At 41.4% G+C, this 17,982-nt stretch overlaps 1 protein-coding gene across 1 annotated transcript in view; it reads right to left on the minus strand.

The window, feature by feature from the left end:
- The window catches only part of TECRL (trans-2,3-enoyl-CoA reductase like), a gene marked incomplete at its 3' end in the record, with an annotated part of 65,381 nt that overhangs the window by 8,732 nt on the left and 38,667 nt on the right, over positions 1–17,982 (minus strand). The window contains exons 5-7 of the mRNA XM_081998756.1: positions 5,659–5,774; positions 2,901–3,006; positions 1,094–1,166 (exon numbers count right to left, since the gene is read on the minus strand). Coding sequence (XP_081854882.1) covers positions 1,094–1,166; positions 2,901–3,006; positions 5,659–5,774 — 295 coding nt within the window. The remainder of the gene's footprint in view (positions 1–1,093; positions 1,167–2,900; positions 3,007–5,658; positions 5,775–17,982) is intronic.

Consider the following 17,982-nt stretch of genomic DNA (forward strand, 5'->3'; position numbering starts at 1 on the left):
GCCAGAGGGATGGTGATCTCCAGCATCAGACCCATGTACCTATAATTGTCATTTTAAAGCAGTGGCAAGCAATTAGAAGTACTTCTTCTGAATGCTTTCTCTGTTGGAATAAACATGGTTTCTGGCTTCAAGCTGTGTCTTGCACAAATGGTTTCTTCTATAAAGGAGCTGCACCTACTGATCTGATGGCCCAGACTGCTAAAAACTGTCTAGGGAGGTTTCAACATTGTTTGCAGCATTACTGTTAAAGCTACACCAAATTCAACTGTCTTTCAATTAATCACATTATTTTGAAACAGAACTTTTGTGTTATTTTGAAAGGAAAGGAAGGGCCATGTAGGAGAAATTTTTGATTGAAAAAAACTAGTAATTTAACTGTGTGTAAATAAAAATGGCAAAGCAAAATGTTCCCAAAGCTCAGAGATAAATAAAAGATGCAGAAGAAAAGAAAGACTAAGGTGTAGCAAGGAAAGTAAAGTAGCAGGAAACAAAACTTACAACAATTATTCTCAAAAGAAACAAAAGTTCAAAGAGCAAACAAGAAGAAAAAAATCATGAAGAAAGAGCATGGCAACAACAAAATATAATCAGAGGGAACAAAATGATGAATGAAATCTGGAAGCAAAAAACATAGGATTCTTTTCATTTTTATTAGCAGTATCTTAGACTCTTAGTGGTTTCTCACCGGAAAAAAAAAAGATCTTAATTTTCATGAAAAGGGTGTATCTTTAGCAAATAAATATCTCCTCCAAAAAATGCAGACAGCTCTAGTTCTCTCATGCATTCTTAATACAGATGTTGTGAAGGTGAGCAAAATATATCAAACTTTGTGTTTTCTCCAGTTGGCCAATATTTCCAGTTCATAAAACTGGACAGCGATTGACCACCACTGAACAGGAACATACATTCAGTGGCACAGCAGGAGTGCTCCTGCACAACAATCTTCGTTCTGACAGGGAGTAAAAGCTAATCTCTGGTTAGATTAGTCATATAATCTCATGCAGGGGCCATCTATTGATTTTGGAGGACGTAAGGTTGCATAAAAAAAACTTTTTTAAAAGCAAGGTCAGTTTTGTGTTCTACTTATACATACATGGTGGCGTATATCGTGGATGGTTGATGTAGTATGCAATCCAGGAAGTGAATCCCCAGTAAAAGGCACAGCCCTGGAATGTACAAAAGATACTATTTTTTTGGTCAGAAAGGGCAATAAGCAAATACAAACCATAACTTTATAAAAATAAACTCTGCTAAGTGAAAAACCTAGATGACCATTGAAAGACTTTGCAGTGGCTTCTTGAGTCACAGATCTTTTTCTAATGCTATGGAGCCACTAAAAAAAGGTAACAGGATGCACAGTGTAGTTTTTTTGGATTATTTCGAATGTGTTTTATGCCTGTTGTAAGAATTGACTTTTTTTTCCTCCTTATTTGATTCTACTGCTGAAGGGCACATTTCTCTGAGTTGTACTGTTAAAAGTCTAGAGCTGGTTAAAACAGCCGAGCTGTTACTATAAGTTAAATTCAGCATTTCCGAGCAAGATTAGAGCTAGCCAAACAAGACGCTAAGCCGGCCAAGACAATAAAGAATAAAACTGAACAGGCCTGGTTTAACCCTGGCAAAAAAGTGGCACACCATTCCTGTAAAGATATTTGAGCTACACACTGCATCTACTCCCATAGATTCAGCCTTCAGCCCCCTTTTCATCCCCTTGTTAAAAAGCGGCACCCCAGCTGTCTTCGCTTGGTGTGTGAAGCTGTGGGCTTGGGAAAGCCCAAGTAGACATAACGTGTTCATGTTCTTGCACTGTGTAGGGGTCACTGCTCCCATCCTTTGTACAAGGAAAAAAAATCTATCAGCCAAACAACTGAAGCAACCCTGGAGACTGGATAAAGCCTTTCTATGTGTTTAAGCTGAGGGTCCTATGCTCAGCACCTTCTTGGGCAGAGCAGTGCGCTGGGACTGGCTACAGCTCCATCCCGTAAGTAGGGCTGCAAGTCAGGCTTTCTCTTTTTAATCTTTTTATGCAATGTCACTGTGGTACGCGAGGGGACAACAGTAACTGTGGGTCTTTAAAACCCACTTTCAAAACGGCACTCCGATTCCAAAGCCATTCAGCTTGTATTCCACTTTTTTTTTTTTTTTTAAAACACTGTGTATTGTAAAACATCATCTCTAGCTGTGCATCTCATTAGCCTCTTTCTGACTGGAATCAAGTCAAGCCCCCTATCATGGCCATAAATTTATGTCCTTTACTGAAATCTTAAATGTATTGCAAAACTTCTAAAGGGAGGGTCTTTACATCTCACTGAATGGGATGGGCGTGGGGTGATACAAAATGACTGAGATTGAGTATGTGAAATAAAAGAAAGGAGAGCCTCTGAGAAATGACACACGGTTGAAATTCATGAGACTTTGGGAAGACAGAAGACTTTAGGCCAGCTCGATATCTTCCTTCCTGAAGCCTCCATCTATAGAAGGAAATTTTTTTTTTCTAATAGTAATTTGATTTTCGCTTCCTAATGCAAGGCCTGTCTCATGCTCTATATTTCTATTGCACCGAGGAAGTGGAGTGTGATTTCTGTCAGCATTGCTAGATGTTGCAGCAGCATATCTCATAATAAAATAGCATTCAGTCTGAAAAATACCCTGGACATGACAATCAGCCCCTTGGGTGAATGAGTCAAAGTGGACATTGACATGCAGGAGCTAAAATGGACATTGATTTCAATTCATGTCCTTGGGGACGTGGCCCTGAAATTCTTCCTATATTTGTTTTTTGGCTAATCAGAATTCCTGGAGCTAGAAAATAAGTTATTTTTTATTTTCCTATCTTCTTCCAAGGACTGCTTTGATATGAGGATATTCTTTCTTAAGCAAAATGATAAACATATTGTCACCTTTATCATATTTTTCAGAGGAGTGTGCCCTCCTGAAAACTTGTGAACAAATAACGTCTCCAGAAGATGTCTGACGTAGTGTAAACAATGGCAGAAGCAGGCCAAGCTGGAATGAAAAAAAAAAAGGGGGGGGAAATTAAGGTAAGTGAAAGATTGCTTTTTATTACATCACAGTTTAATGTTACAAAAGGAATAAGGACTAATATTCCAAAACTGCAGTCACACTGAAGTTGTGAGATTTAAGATACTATGTTAATTGAAGCATCTGGAACCAAAGATTAATGGAATCTTTTTCAGCGTTACACAAAGTTGCTTTCATTTTGCAGGGAAGCAACTTATTCTTGCTAGCCTTGGACTAGAAAGAGCTCTTCGAGCTCTGAATGTGATACACAGCCCTGACAAGACATTAAAACAGGACAGCTGTGTATACAAGCAGGCGTCTGCCATGCTTTTCCAAAAGACGTCTCCCACAATTTAAGGCCACCTTAATGCTCCTGTAGGATGTGTCTGACATTTAAAAACACTCTGAATATCTTCTGAATGGTTTCCTTGTCCTTTGCCAACTCAAGTAGCTGCATGGAAATAGTATGTATTTCATTTCCTTGTGGACACAAAATGAGATTTTGTTGCAAAGTTAATCCATTCTGATGGCTTTTTTGTTCCCCGCTACAAAGAAATTAGGTAACTGCTGTAGAAATTATTACACTGATTGTCTTCTGAGGAATATTATGAAACAATAACAGGCATTGCTGATTTGCTTCCGAGAATGAGTTGCAGCTCATGGAGATTGAGTTTCAGAAACAAATGTCAAGAGTGATTCCTGGTGGCATTTTTATCTTGGTTACATTTACTGTACTACCAGAGCCCGTCTCATTGCAAACCAATTATAAGTCATAAATGAAAAGTGGGTTTCAGCGTGTGAAATTTCAGATACTTTTATTATGCATCTTGTATGGTAGCCAGAGTCAAAGATTAAACAATTTCAAAGTAATTAAACCAGAGAGAGTTGAGCTAAGAAAATTTCAAACAATTAACGACTTCTCTGAAGGCTGGAGCAAACTTCCAGCTTTGCTGGGAATTTTAAAATTAATTTGGCTTAGGATGGGAAACTCAGATCAAGGAGTGGTCACTGGAAGGATTCTGCACACTCCTTGCCCACTTAAAAGAAGGCAAAGATGTTGCTGGCTCTTCCGTACTATCAGAAACTCTCTCCTTTTAACTGTATAAGCAAGAGAAGGCAGGCAAGCGTCTTGTAGCTCTGGGTTTGAATTCAACTATTCTGTGTTCTCATTCCCAGCTCCACTAACTCCCTTACTGTCTCTCCAAGTCTCTGTTCCTCCATCTGTAAACGGTATTATTACTCACTGTGTTTCTCTGCTGTATACCAGCTCCCTTGATTCTGTAATCATAGTGTGGAAAAAGTGCTGTGAGAAAGCTGTACAGTTCCTTGAGGCTCCGAGTTCCCTGTGTGTCCCCCCACTTCCAGTGCTACAGGAATTGCAGCCAACAGGCTTTCCTCGATCACGTTCCACCCCTCTGCCAGGCACTAACACCCCAGAACGGGGACAATCACACTGAAGGGAAGGAAGTTCCTTGAGTGTGGAAGTTCCCAGCCTGCCTGGTACATTAACCACCATCCAGTGGAGGGGTACAGTTGGTGGTGGCAATGCCTTGAGCCTCCCTGGCAGTTGCTCATGTACAGCTGCTTGCCGCTATCTTGTCTGTAACAGTTCTTAATCCCTCCCATTGATCAGGTCGGCTTTGCTTCTTCCAGAGTCTTTCAAAAGGCTTGGGAATGGCAGGGGTTATCGAAGGTCATAAAAAGCTGTCTTGGTTGGCTGTCCTCCCTTCATTGCTTTTTGGCATGCTCTTGAGTTCTAGCAGACTAAGCAGGCTGAATTTCCTTGTGGTCAGCTCCTCCTGTATTCCATCGCAGTAGTCTAATTTTCCTTGTTAGCATTACTGTTCCAGTGATGGAGACAAGCAAAGCTATCTGGTTTATGCTTATACATGAGCTCCTCTGATTTGTTTCTGTACAGCTAGATACAAGCTGTGCTCTTCACTCTTCTATAACAGTGGCTGAGCTCTTATTTCTGTTTGTCACTTTTATTTCTTAAAAGTCTTTCAGAATTCAAGTATGTCGCATATGGCTCTGGGGAACAATTACAGTTTGAAGAGGTTATTTTCAAAACTCAGATTACCAGTTCTGAATTCCTATGGTGCTTCTTTTGAGTTTCTCAGTTGTTCTTGACCTGACTCATGACATGCAGACCTCTCAAAATTCCTCCTTGTTCTGCCTAGGCGTGAGCTGGCATGGGAGTAGTTATCTTCTGTGCTGGATGCTCATACCACTCATCTTATGAGCGGGAACGCACTGTAAAGAGGCTGGAAATGGGACACCTGGAGTCTTGTCCTCTCTTCTCTGTCAAGCATGACTTTGGTTTACTCCCCACTGTGTTTATTATTTCACCTTCTGTTCAGTCTGTGTGTCTAGAGTGCAAACTATTTGGTGAAAACACTGCATCTCCCATTGTGCCCAGTTGCATTGACCATTACAACTGGGATTCCATTTTTGGTCAGGCTTATGAGTGCTGCTAAAATGCCAAACAGTTATTGATAAGAACAATCTGAAGCTCCCACTGACTCTGAGACCAGGCATGCGGCCTCTCACCCCTGTAACCTTCTCAGCCCTGGAAATAGTCTCCATCCCTCGGGCTCCCTGTCCTCCAGGAAAATAGTTCAGTCAAATGTCACTTACTGAACCACTGGGTGGCGGAAGTTCTTCGTACTTTCCATTTGATCATAAATAGTTGGGAGACGAATGTAAAAGAGCAGATATATTAGAAGAGGCCCAGTGTATTCTGTTAGAAAAAACTAGAAATGAAAAAGAAAAAAGCTGTATCAGAGTAGGAAATTGTACCAATAAAAGGCATGAGAAAAAGAATATCCCTATCCACAACACCTATTCATCCTTCAAATGTCATTTTGGCTTCATTTCGAGGATTTAAATGACACATAGTTTTTTCTGCTGTCTCTTTAGCAAAGGAGTAAAATCCATCTAGGAAATGAGAGGGGTTTCTGTGCAGCACATTAACCCAGTCAGGAAGGTTTCATGGAAAGTGGTCAAAATAACAGTTATCTCCTCTTTATACTTTTGGCTGTGCCATCAGATGCCTATTTAGAATCTAAATAACACTGAAAATCAAGGCCCAAAAGCTGAAGGCAGCTTGTTTTCTGCCAGTGCCTTTTGCGATTAAGTGATACATCAGTCAAAAACCAAGCAAGCATGACAGAAACAAACATAGCTTTGAATCCTGGTTGCTAGCAGAGACATTTGGAAGGGAGACATCATTGCTTGAAATTTTGTGGTGGGTGGAAGAGCAGGACCTGCCTGCCTGGTGTATGGAGCTTTGAGCCTTTGTTCAGTGACCAAGTGGGACTCCTCCCTGTGCAGGCAACACCAGAAGTACCCTGCGGTGGACAGGCTGGACAAGTAAGTTACCCTGTAAACAGAAAGAAATAATTTCATCTCCCCGCTGTGACCGCTGCTAGCCACAGAGGAGGTATGGGGCCAGGGAGACAAGGCAGAGTTATAGCACTGCCACGAGCCACCCTCCATTTTACGTTCTGGCTTTGGTTTGGTACAGCTTTTTGCCAGGGCACACTCTTAAGCTGTTTGTAAACAGCTGGAGGAAGTAAAACATGGTTAGAGTGATGTGAGATCTGGGTTTGATCATTTGTTCCCACTGGAATGAATATCAGAATAAGATGGAAATGGTGTAGTCCTACATGTTTACAAGGACCAACAACTGGCAAACCATAACTCAAGTGCATAGTATTGCTTAAGGGATAAAGCTTCATCACCAATGGGCTGTTTGTCTTTAAGGTGCCTATTTGCACTGCTATAGAATTGTAATGGGTAAATACCTGTGGCTTAAGGAAGCAACGCTGAATTCAGACTACCTTTCTCAAAAGCAGTATTTGGCAGACAGTCCAACCCCCAGTGTGCTGTTCGTCTAATGGCTCTTCAGAAGAGCTTTGAAACAGAAAGATTTTCCTGCAGAAATATTCTGCAGTTAAGTTTCCTTCATTTGGGACCCCCAGTACCATATCTTTTCCTCTATTACAGGGGGAAACTTTTTGAATTTTCAGCCTTTCATAGCAGGACTGTCTCCAAAAGTAATGGAGATCCTGAGAATGGTTGGTTGTGTGTATGTATGAAAACATTTAATCAAGGAGTGTCTAAGAGCCCCCATTGTTGTGGAACACGCCACAGCCAAGGGCTCATTAGAGTTTTGTCCTAATAGCAGTTGTATGGGTCTATTCCTAACTGTTTGTGAGCCCGGTGTGTTAGGCAGTCTGCAAACACTGTAAGAGATGGACTCCACTATTAAAACCTAATACACTAAATATAGACAATAGCGGTATAGAAGACAGAGGTGCAGATAATATGGTCTGGGTAGGTCAGTGTAAGAGCTTGGAATGAGTTGCTTTCTCCAGTGTAGCTTCTTCTCTCAAACATGAGTTGCACCACAAAATATACCCATAACTGTCAGCTTTTATCATCTGTTTGGCATGAACATATTACAAAGCTGCCAGAAAAAGTTTGTCAGGATTTAGCACCAAGTTGTGGTTACTTGTCACTGCACCAAGTGCTCTCCCCTTACACCCTGGCTGATTTCAGATGCTGAAAGGAGAAGGAAAACTGCAGGATTTAGTAAAGAAGTCCAGTCTCTATTTAAAAGCTAAAGCTACTAGCCCCATGACACCTGAATCCCTGTGACTGGATGAGGAGGTGTTTTTGATGTAGGAGAGGGGATGCAGGGCCTCCCATCAAAGCAATTCAGAGAAGCAGCTGAGGGTATCAACAGCAGCTCTTGAGTTGGGTTTGTGGAGGTGAGCAGCATCAGCATGCTCAGGGTGCTCTACAGGCTGGGGACAAGGTCCTGCCTGTGTGTCAGTCACATCTGACACAAAGTGTTAGTCGCCCATGGGGAGGCAGGCGATCCAGGGCCAGCTGTGAGATCTGCAATCAGAGTTAGGCACTGTCTGGCAGGCAAGACTGTATTTGCCTTTGTCATAACTGCATCACACTGCTGGAACATAGTTAAGAGCAGTAGCGCTCTGTTTTAGAGGATGAGGTTCAATTTACTGTAGTGTTTGTTGGGGGGGTTTAACATTTTGGGTGAGTTTCAGTCTGTTTCCCTCTTGTGGCATCTCCCATGCTGCAACCTCTGCTCTCCTTCTCTGGCCCACTGATTTCAAATTCATCACAAATGAAAAGTGAGTTCCAGAAAGGCAGGCAGAGAAACTCTGCTAAAAATACCATGAGTTCAAATGGGTGGAAGGGAAAGTAGCCCTAAATTAACACAAAATTACAACTGGTTCTAACCATTGCAATCAAAGGCAAGAACCATTCTTTTACTATTGATTCTCAATGAATATATGCAATTAAGCCTACCTAGTATCTTCATACTCATCCTATAGCTGACTAATTGCTGGGCTTGGGGAGTTATCAGTTGTGTTAAGGATCAGTTCAACCTATCATTTTTACAAGTGCTTAAAAAACTTACAAAATCACTAAGATACTAGTTCCTGCTGACATAACCTGAAAAAATAATAATCACATTTTAAACAAAACCCTGAAAATAATAACATTGTAGTTTGTAGTTTGTGGACGAAAGAAATACCATTTTATAAAAACCAAAAAAAATGATCACTTAAAACAAAGAGCATTTTTCTTCTGCAGAAAAGTAAAAAACATCCAATATTTAGAAGAAAATTACTTTGTCTTTACCATCTTGTGGGCCTACCTAGATTCTTTTGATGTATTTAGTGCAGCCAAATATGGAGGTCCATATTAAACACAAATATCTTTTCCTGGAGGAGCATTACATTTCTATTACAATGCACATAGCTCAACAGAATTTAACTGTCGAGCTTATCATTAACTCCCTGAAGAAAAAAACAAACAGGAGATTGCCCCTTTTTTCCACATCTGTACACTCTATTTCGTATCTTGCACAGCGTCCAATTCTCTTACCTTCCTTCTCTCCACTGTCTGGCATTACATACTCCATATACCTCTTTTTCTCAGTGGCATAGAGAAAGTGCTGTCCTTGAATCGAACCTCTCCCAGGTATGAGCTCCATACAGGGTGCTAAACTCAAGCTTCTTTAACTGTCTAAATTATCAGGTCCTTGGAGACCTGATTCAGTAATACCTAAACCAGAAACATCTACTATACAAACAAAAAAATGGAGATCTCAAATACGTCAAAAGAAAGCTAATGTAGGCATCTCCTGTTGTTCAAAAGATGATGAGACAAATGGGAAAACAATACAGGATAGCTAATTTGCAAACCAGCAAGGCATCTCATCTTGCATGAGCCAGATTGTACCTGCTTCTTTTATCTCTGTTCAGATGATCATGCCAGTAACGCTTTGCTGAACTGAGTAACAACCATGTCAGGAATTATAATCCCAGACCTTATGAGGCAGAGGGTATATTTAGGGATATATGAATGCAGCAGAGGTGAAAGGAGCTCTTTAAAGTTGTTTCAGGGAATGTGAGGTGAATTTTCTGGCTGGTGAGGGCAGCTGGCATAGTGCCTGACACCACCACAGGACTACTACAGGGAATGGAAAGATTTTTGTGGGTTAATAGTGCTATGTGTATGGTTGAGAAAAGGCAGGAAAGGACAAAAGGAAGCTACAACAGAAGGGGTGGAGTGGAGGGAGTCTGAAAAAAGTCCAACAGAACCTTTATAAATGAACAGCCCACAGATTAGCAATCTTCACATGAGGGCATCAGCTAATCCTCTCTGTAATGTTTACAACATGCCCTTTCTGTAATACCACACAACACACCCTATCTTGTATCGTGTTGCCTTTTGGCATAGTCTTGCATTATCTCGTTTATGACAAGTTGCAGAGCAGAACTGAGGAAAGGCCATACAGCCTTTTCCATACTGATCCCTTCCCACAGTGATTTCCATGCCATGTAGGGGCAGTCTCCCAGTTCATCGGTGCTGGTCGTGATGTCTTCTCTTCCACTGCCAACGGGATGTCTGGGTTCAAGCAGGGGAAGCGGAGAGTGTATTATGAGGATGATACCTGCAGCCAGGACAATGACTTTGGGTCATTGCCTGAAGCTCTCAGCACAGTGAGAGAGACAAAATAGCTCAAGCATGTCCTGGGTAACTTCGATGGAAAAGCAGCTGCAGTATATAAATTATCTAATGGACAGAGCTTAGTTCCTCTGATAAACCTGAGACAAAGGCACCAGTTGCAGATCTGAGCCAGGGTCAGACTGAGGCAGTATGTACTACATAAAGAGAAGGATGTACTGATGTCAGACAGGCAGGCCATTACTATATGTGAGTGTACAGAGAGCAGTTGGGATTTCTGAGACACCCAAGAGAAACAGGCAGTTGAACCCCCAAGTCCCCAAATCATATTAAACTTAGCATCTAACTACCTTAGACCCCTTTTACTACCCCAGCCCTAAGTACTCTTGAGGTAATGAACATTAAGAAACTTTATTAATTTCTGGACTAATTTCTACTTCATAGGCTTTGCTACCTCATTAAAGGCCATATAGTTACCTTGGGATGATAACGGCATAATTTTAGCAGCATCTCAAATTCTGCACCTTTTTACAATTTCTTTATTTTCATATTTGCAAAAATCCTCAGCAGCAACAGTTTTGCATCAAGTGGTACAATTCTAAAGGGCTGCTTGAATATTCCTCTTCTTCTACACACATGTATATTCGTGTTATATATGTTTGTACCTATACATGTTCAGCAAAACACTCAAGTTCTGTTTGCAACCAAACACCAAGGGAAGTTCAGATTTGCTGCCAAATCTTTACAGGGCTTTGAAAGCATTTTTAAATGTGCCATATAATGTGTATCATTTAAAAATGTATATCCATCATCTGCTATGTAGATACCTAAATGAATTAGTGTTTTTAAACACTTGGCTATTACTAATAACCTCAACTAGCTCTTCCACAGTGCTTTTCATCTGGAAGCCTCAAAGCACTTTGCAAGGAGGAAAAAACTGTTATTTTCTTGCCACAGGTCTAGAAACAGAGATACAGAGAAATTCAGCAACTTGTCAAGGTCACTGGACAAGGTGGGCAAAGACTCACAAGGGGCACCTGGTCCTCCCAAACACTGGTTCCTCTCTGGTTTACTCTCCTCTTTGTGCTCTCTTTACCCCCACTATGGGGTTGGGAAAAATTCCCCATACAAAATAATTTTGCCAGGCTTATACATTCTAGAGGGACTAAAACTTCTAAAACTTCTCAAATTTGCATAGATTGACAAATTGTCAATCTCCCTAGTTAATCTGAATACAAATAGGGAAGGGTCTACGCTTATCAGCACCGTACATCGAGTAGCTCTTTGTTCCTTCAGTAGCAGGAAGGGTTCAATCATAAAGTTGTGTATAACTGAAAGAAACAGCTTGTTCTGTTTATGCTTACTGAATTCCTTGTGCTTGAAGCAGTAAAAACTCAAGGGTATTACTATAAACACTTATGCATAGGTTCTGCAGCCTGTACTGTGCTCAACAGCAACTAAAACATTCACACCTCAGAATTATTTTCCTAGTAGCTCCGTAACTCCCTTTGGCACCTGAAAAATTGACACGCTGGCATGGTTTATCATGAGCTTGTGGCATTTGTTGCTGAGACCAAGCGAAATTATTGCAACACTGTTTGCCTTATTAGAAGCAGTATCTGAGGAATCCCAACCAGCCAGCTGGGCAGTTTCAGAGGTCTCCTCTTCCCTTATCAGTCTGACTTCATGCTGCCACTGGGCAGTAACAAAGAGCCAAAAGTATATGTGGCCCAAGGAAAGGCACAAAAGACAAAACCATGGCAAGAAATCAGGCAAATGCAAGCTGTTCTCTCCTGATAACTCTGGAGGCTGAAGACCATTAGACTTAATTAAATGAAAAATAAGACCAATTTTGCGTGTGTACTTTGCCTTTGGGAAAGGTTACAATGTTTTTAAAGTTCATAGCATTTGACTGGGATCAGCTCAAGACTTGGCCAGCTCTAGCAAGGTAGAGCAACACTTACTGTGTGTAATATTATGTGTTCAAGCAGAAACCTCTGCCAAGTACCAACTGTTAGCTGTAAAATGGAGGTGCTTTGCATTACAAATAATTGTAGTTGGAAAAGGGTCTGTAAAGGAAATAGTGACTTCTTTTTTTTCCTGGAGATCATCTTCTATGATCAAATTATCTACTGATAGAAGAGATTTACCAATGAAAAACGTTCGGGGATTTCTCTCTCTTTGGCACTTTGTTGGAGTCGCTCTTAAGCCACTCACAGATTTACACAGAATCACACGTTCTGTTTATTTGGCACTACTAAATCTTCCAAGTACCCGCAATTCCCTGAAAGTGTTATTCAATTTGTCGGGTCCTGTCCCACAACTAACTGTGTTTGAACTGGCCACAAAATATGCAAGCTCTGATATGTATCCACTGAGAAATATATTCAGTGACATTATCCACTGATACATCCTACAGATCCTCAGCACTCTCTCTTATCTTGATCTCAAATTCCTTCCTAAGCAACAATCATATGAGTTTTCTTACATTTATCTTCTTCACAGTGGTCCACTAGTTTTTGGGGACTCTCAGCCCTCCCACTCCTTCAAATTCCTCAGATCCTGTCTTTTTGCTTCTATTATAATTGTCTGTACTTCTACACCCCATTAAGAGGTTATAAACCTTTACTGTACTCTCTTCTTCCATTCCCAAATCAGGAAAAACATCTTAAGTTGTTCCCCAGGGGAAGCCCAAAACTGACGTCGGTATAGAGAAGGTGGAGAAAATGAGTCTGCAGCAGCTTGGCTGCCTCTTTTTCAAACCCATCAATGCTCAGAAATTGCTTCATATCACACTCATCCCACTGACTTCATGGGATTGTTTCACATTTACAGGACCAACTGAGTGAGCTCTGACAGCCACAGTCAGAGCAAACTGCAAAGAAAAACTTCAGTACACATGCACTGTATGAGTAAGAGGAGAGAACCACGCTGACCGAAACACTGCCTTCCCCCTGAGAGAATAGGCACACCTCGTTATTCAATACAGCGTGCGTTTCCCCACTGTACACCTGCTATACACATCCACAAAGATTCAAAGATAGATCTCTTGGCTTCTTGTTCATTTTCCACAATGCCTAACTCAGTGATAATTTTGCTTGCCAGACAGAAGGAAACAAACCAATTAGCGAAAATGTGGTTTTTCAGATTTCAGATATGTTCTTGGGTTTAAATAAGTATTAATCTCTACATTTCTAAATTAAGACAGTTTTTTTTTCCATTGGAAAATCTGAAATTATTCCAGAAAAATTATGTATAACATAATCTTAAGCCTATTAAATACAGTTCCATTTTTCAGCCAGCTCTGTTTTACACCAACAGAAGTCTATTGAAGTGGTAATTCAGATCAGAGAGAATCAACAGTTTTCTCTGTGATTATTTGTTTGTATCACAGAGCTGTGTGGAATCACAGTCATATAGGGAGGGTATGCAAGGGGGGGACTGTACAAAGCAAAAAAAAGCACAAGCTAAAGAAACTATAATCTAAGCAAATGGAGCAGTTCTGCTGCCAACCTCAGTATTTTAAGGCTCTCAGGAGTCAAAGTATTTAAGCAATCCCTAATTTTAAATCACAGTTACAAAAAATATTTACTGAAGTACTGTGTTTCAGGGTTAATCTTATGAAATTCACAGACTTGGAGGTAAAATATATTTTTCACAGTTCTATGCTGTTTTCTCAGTTCTATTTTGATCCTTCTGGTATCCTGCCCGGGTAGCAGCTAGACAACAGAAGCTGATAAATCAGAAATCACAATCAGTGCTCAAATGAGGAAAGCTTTAACAGAAGACTGAAGGAAGGATGGTTTTCTTTTTCTTTTTGACTACAGGAGCAGTATGCATTCCTAGCGGTAAAAAGTCAGCCGTGTTTCAAAAAAGTCACATGCTGCACTGCAATATATAAAAAGAGGTCTCTGTCAAACATGCTTAGGCCCCAAATTGGACAGATTAAAAATAAAACCCATCATTCCAGTGGTGGGAATTTCAAACACCCCTGGGGGTACAATCTTTGCAGGAGGCATATAGAAAAGATCTGTAAACTCAGCTCTGCAGCATCAGTCAGCAAACCTCAACTATCCCCTCCAGGTAGGGTGAAGGAATTGGTAAATCTTGTGCAGAAGTGAATTATGTGTTTCATGTAACATTTATTTTATAAAAAAGAAGGCAGAGTAGAGAGTTCTAACAAAATCCATGATACTAAGAAACAGGTTTCGTTTTCTCCCTGAATTGCTTTCTGGAGATGAACTTTGAGGGCCTCCATTCTTCTGAAAGAGCCAGCTGAGGTTGGATTTCTACCCACATCATCCCAGGAAAGGGCCTCACTCTCAAAAGAGAATGATAAGTAATTGCTCCAGTGGAGGACAACTGCAAATCTCTCATCCCAGTTTCTCCTCCCTCAGAGCAATCCAACCTCTAGAACTTGTTGAAATATGGTCAACCAATGTCAGAGCTGTGGTGTAACCTGAGCCTAGGGGATGTGTGGCCTTTCACAGCACGAAACACCAAAAATATTTCAGTCACTGTGCAACCATGTTTTAAGAAAGCTGAGGATGAGAAGGAAACATCCTTCCTACAAAAGTGTCAGCCTCTGGCAGAGGGACTGAGTAAGCAGTAGGAGACAAAAAACTCTTGAGCCACCAAGGTGGAGTATGACAAGAACTGTAAATCAGAGACCATGCATGTTCCAAAAGGGAAGGTGAGGTTTCTTGATTCAGAAATATGCTCCTAGACTTAGGGACCCAAACTGTTTGTTTGGGAACAGACAAAGGTTCATCTTTTATTTTACAACATGCCTGGAGAAGGTACTGCTCCCAGGAGGTGGAGGTGGGTACCACTTTCCCCTTTTAAAAAACCTGAGTTCGTTGTCTTGGTATAAATCACCAGCATTGGGGGTCTTAGTGTCCTTGATCCTCAAGTGGGCATCTCAAGAGTGATCTCCAATGAAGTGACAAAGCCCCAGAAGACCCACCTCTGTGCTTAATTTTCCCCTAGACGGATCCATGCCCAACGCATCAACCTCTGGAGCAGCAAAATATCCCCATGTGCTTCTGTGTCTATTCTTGGAGTCCAGACCTGAATGTGGCCCTTTGTACCTCAGCTATCATTTTGCTGAGGAGATAAGAATATTTTTATTCTGCGCCTTGTTTATTTAAATGTCAAGCCTTTAAATCAGACGCATCCCTCACTGTGTCCATATAATCTGATAGACTGTTAAGGGGGATGGGAGAATGGGAGCTGTAAGCACAGTAAGAATAGCAGTAAAACTATACAATCTGTGTACAAATACATTCTTAATTACTAATGTTAGAATACAATCTTTTATGAACTTTTTCTCTATTGCTATAGACTAGCTATAATACAAAAATCTCTTGATTGTTTAAAATATGTGGCTAGGAAGATTTCTCCCACTGAGAATGGACACAAATTAGAATATGGAACAGAATGGGATAAGATGAATATTCAGAAACTCATGGAATCAACTTTCTGCACACACAGATTAAATCATAAAAAATGCCACTGCCTGCAGTATCAACGCCTAGTCATAACTGCACTATTTATAATGGGATATTAAGCTTTAGTAAGCTTTAGTTATGTTACTGTCTTAGGCCACATAAACCAACAGGAAAGGAGAGAATAAATAAGGTTCTTGCAGATTATTTATTTGTAGCAAACAGGAGGCTGCACTACTCACAATTTTGCTTTGCAAGAAAATTCCATGGTTGAGAGGTGGTGGGATAGGTTGGGGGGGGAACAGGACCCCGGCTAGCATTAATCAGTATGATCCCAGTAGGCCATTAATCAGTGTGGGAATCAGCAGGGTAAACCCTCAGCCTTGGTAAGCTCGCAGACCTCTGCTGAAACGGGTAGGTCACACAGCATGAGCTGCTCTAACTCCACTGAAGTAAACTGCTTGTCACCACCTGGGGCTTTGGGTCCTGTGGTCAGAACTTGGAAGGTCATGTGACTCAGCCCCTCTGCTCTGCTCTGGTGGGACCCCACCTGGAGTCCTGCGTCCAGCTCTGGAGCCCTCAGTGCAGGAAAGACATGGACCTGTTGGAGCGGGTCCAGAGGAGAGCCACAAAAATGATCAGAGGCCTGGAACACCTCTCCTGTGAGGACAGGCTGAGAGAGTTGTGGTGGTTCAGCCTGGAGAAGAGAAGGCTCTGGTGGCGGGAGACCTTATTGCAGCCTTCCAGTACTTAAAGGGGGCTTCTAAGAAAGATGGGGGCAGACCTTTTGGTAGGACCTGTTGCAATAGCACAAGGGGTGATGGTTTTAAACTGAAAGAGGGCAGATTGTGACTAGATATAAGGAAGACATTTTTCACAGTGAGGGAGGTGAAACACTGGAATAGGTTGCCCAGAGAGGTGGTAGATGCCCCATCCCTGGAACCATTCAAGGTCAGGTTGGACAGGGCTCTGAGTGACCTGATCTAGTTGAAGATGTCCCTGCTCATTCCAGGGGGGTTGGACTAGATGACCTTTAAAGGTCCCTTCCAACCCAACTATTCTATGATTCTATGTTATTGTTCATAGGGGCTAAAACCTCCCAGATTTTGTGCTGCTAGGGGTTATCTACTTCCCCGGAGAGAGAGAAATGCATGTGAGCTTGAGCAGGTAAGATGGATATGTGACTTTACAGTGCTGAACCAGAAGCTGACTCTTCCTAAAGTCAAGGGCAGTTCTGGCAGCAACATCCACCTTGAGTGTACTGTTTAACAGATAAGGAGCTGTAAAATAACATGGCCATTCTAAGTGTCTTGTAATAATGCTTCCTCACCCATAGTGACCTACTAGAGAGAGGAACCACTACTATCATCTGCAAGCTGCTTAAAGACCTGACGCTCATAAGCTCCATCTACATAAGCACAGCCAAGGAAGGATAGTGGCTTGTCAGGTGGGACTTGTGGTCACCCCACATGAGCAAGGTGTGATCTGTGGGCTGCCTGAGATAAGAATCTAATCATTTGGCCTACGGCCATGATGCCAGTTAGCAAAAATTCACTTGCTTCACTAAAAGAACTGCAAGCAATTGGCCATTTGTTTTCCATTGCTATCAGTAGTCTCATCATGGCTTTCATGGCTTTCAGGAACTGTAGTTCTGTCTTACTCATGTTTCTCACTGCATAAATTGGGAATCTCGTTACCCAATATACAGATGTAGGTTCTGTGTTACTCCAGCTAAGGCAGTACACACACACTACAGCAAAAGCTAGGTCAGTCTAGTAGTGAAACTACTTTCAGCTCTGTCACATATGCTTGCTGCAAGATGTTGGAAAGGTCTTTTTTCCATCACTGTCCTTCCAAACCCTTTTTCTGCCTTCTGTCTTTGTGCTATGAAAGAATTGAATCTTTCACTTCCTCCGTGCACAGATGAGCCCTTAAGTTTACAGTTCCCCACAACCATCTTTGGGTGGAATGTGTTGCCTCTCTCCTGCCACCATGACCTTCCAACAGCTGCTTGCAGGAAAGTAACAGAAGTCAAATTGAGACCAGAAGTAAAAACAGACTGTGGGTCTACCCACAGCATAATACAGGTATTGTTGCTCATGGCGAATGCTTTTGTTTTAGAAAGAGATTTGAAAGTTTTGTGACTCTTGAGCCTGGCTGGGCATCATCTGCCCAGGAATACTTGGCCTCACCACCCTCTCAGAACTGTTCTTCAGTTGAACAAAGAGTAAGACATTCCCATCCAATAATTTTCCTGTATTAGTAACAGGATTACCAGAAATACATGTTTTCTTTTTAAGATCCTTCTGCTTTCAAAGCTGAGGAGCCTTACAGCAAATGAATGTATTTGGCTACAGATCCTGCACAAGCATAAACCCTAGGTAAGCTAAAACTGTTTTTAAAAATTGATTTTTTTTCCCTCAGGCAATATTGTTATGTCCACCTTCTAATCTTTAATTGGATGTCAGAGTTAGTACATTGATAACTTGTCTCACTAGCCACTTAA

This window comes from Phaethon aethereus (genome assembly GCF_964289735.1).
Source record: "Phaethon aethereus genome assembly, chromosome: 4".
In the NCBI taxonomy this organism is placed as follows: domain Eukaryota; kingdom Metazoa; phylum Chordata; class Aves; order Phaethontiformes; family Phaethontidae; genus Phaethon; species Phaethon aethereus.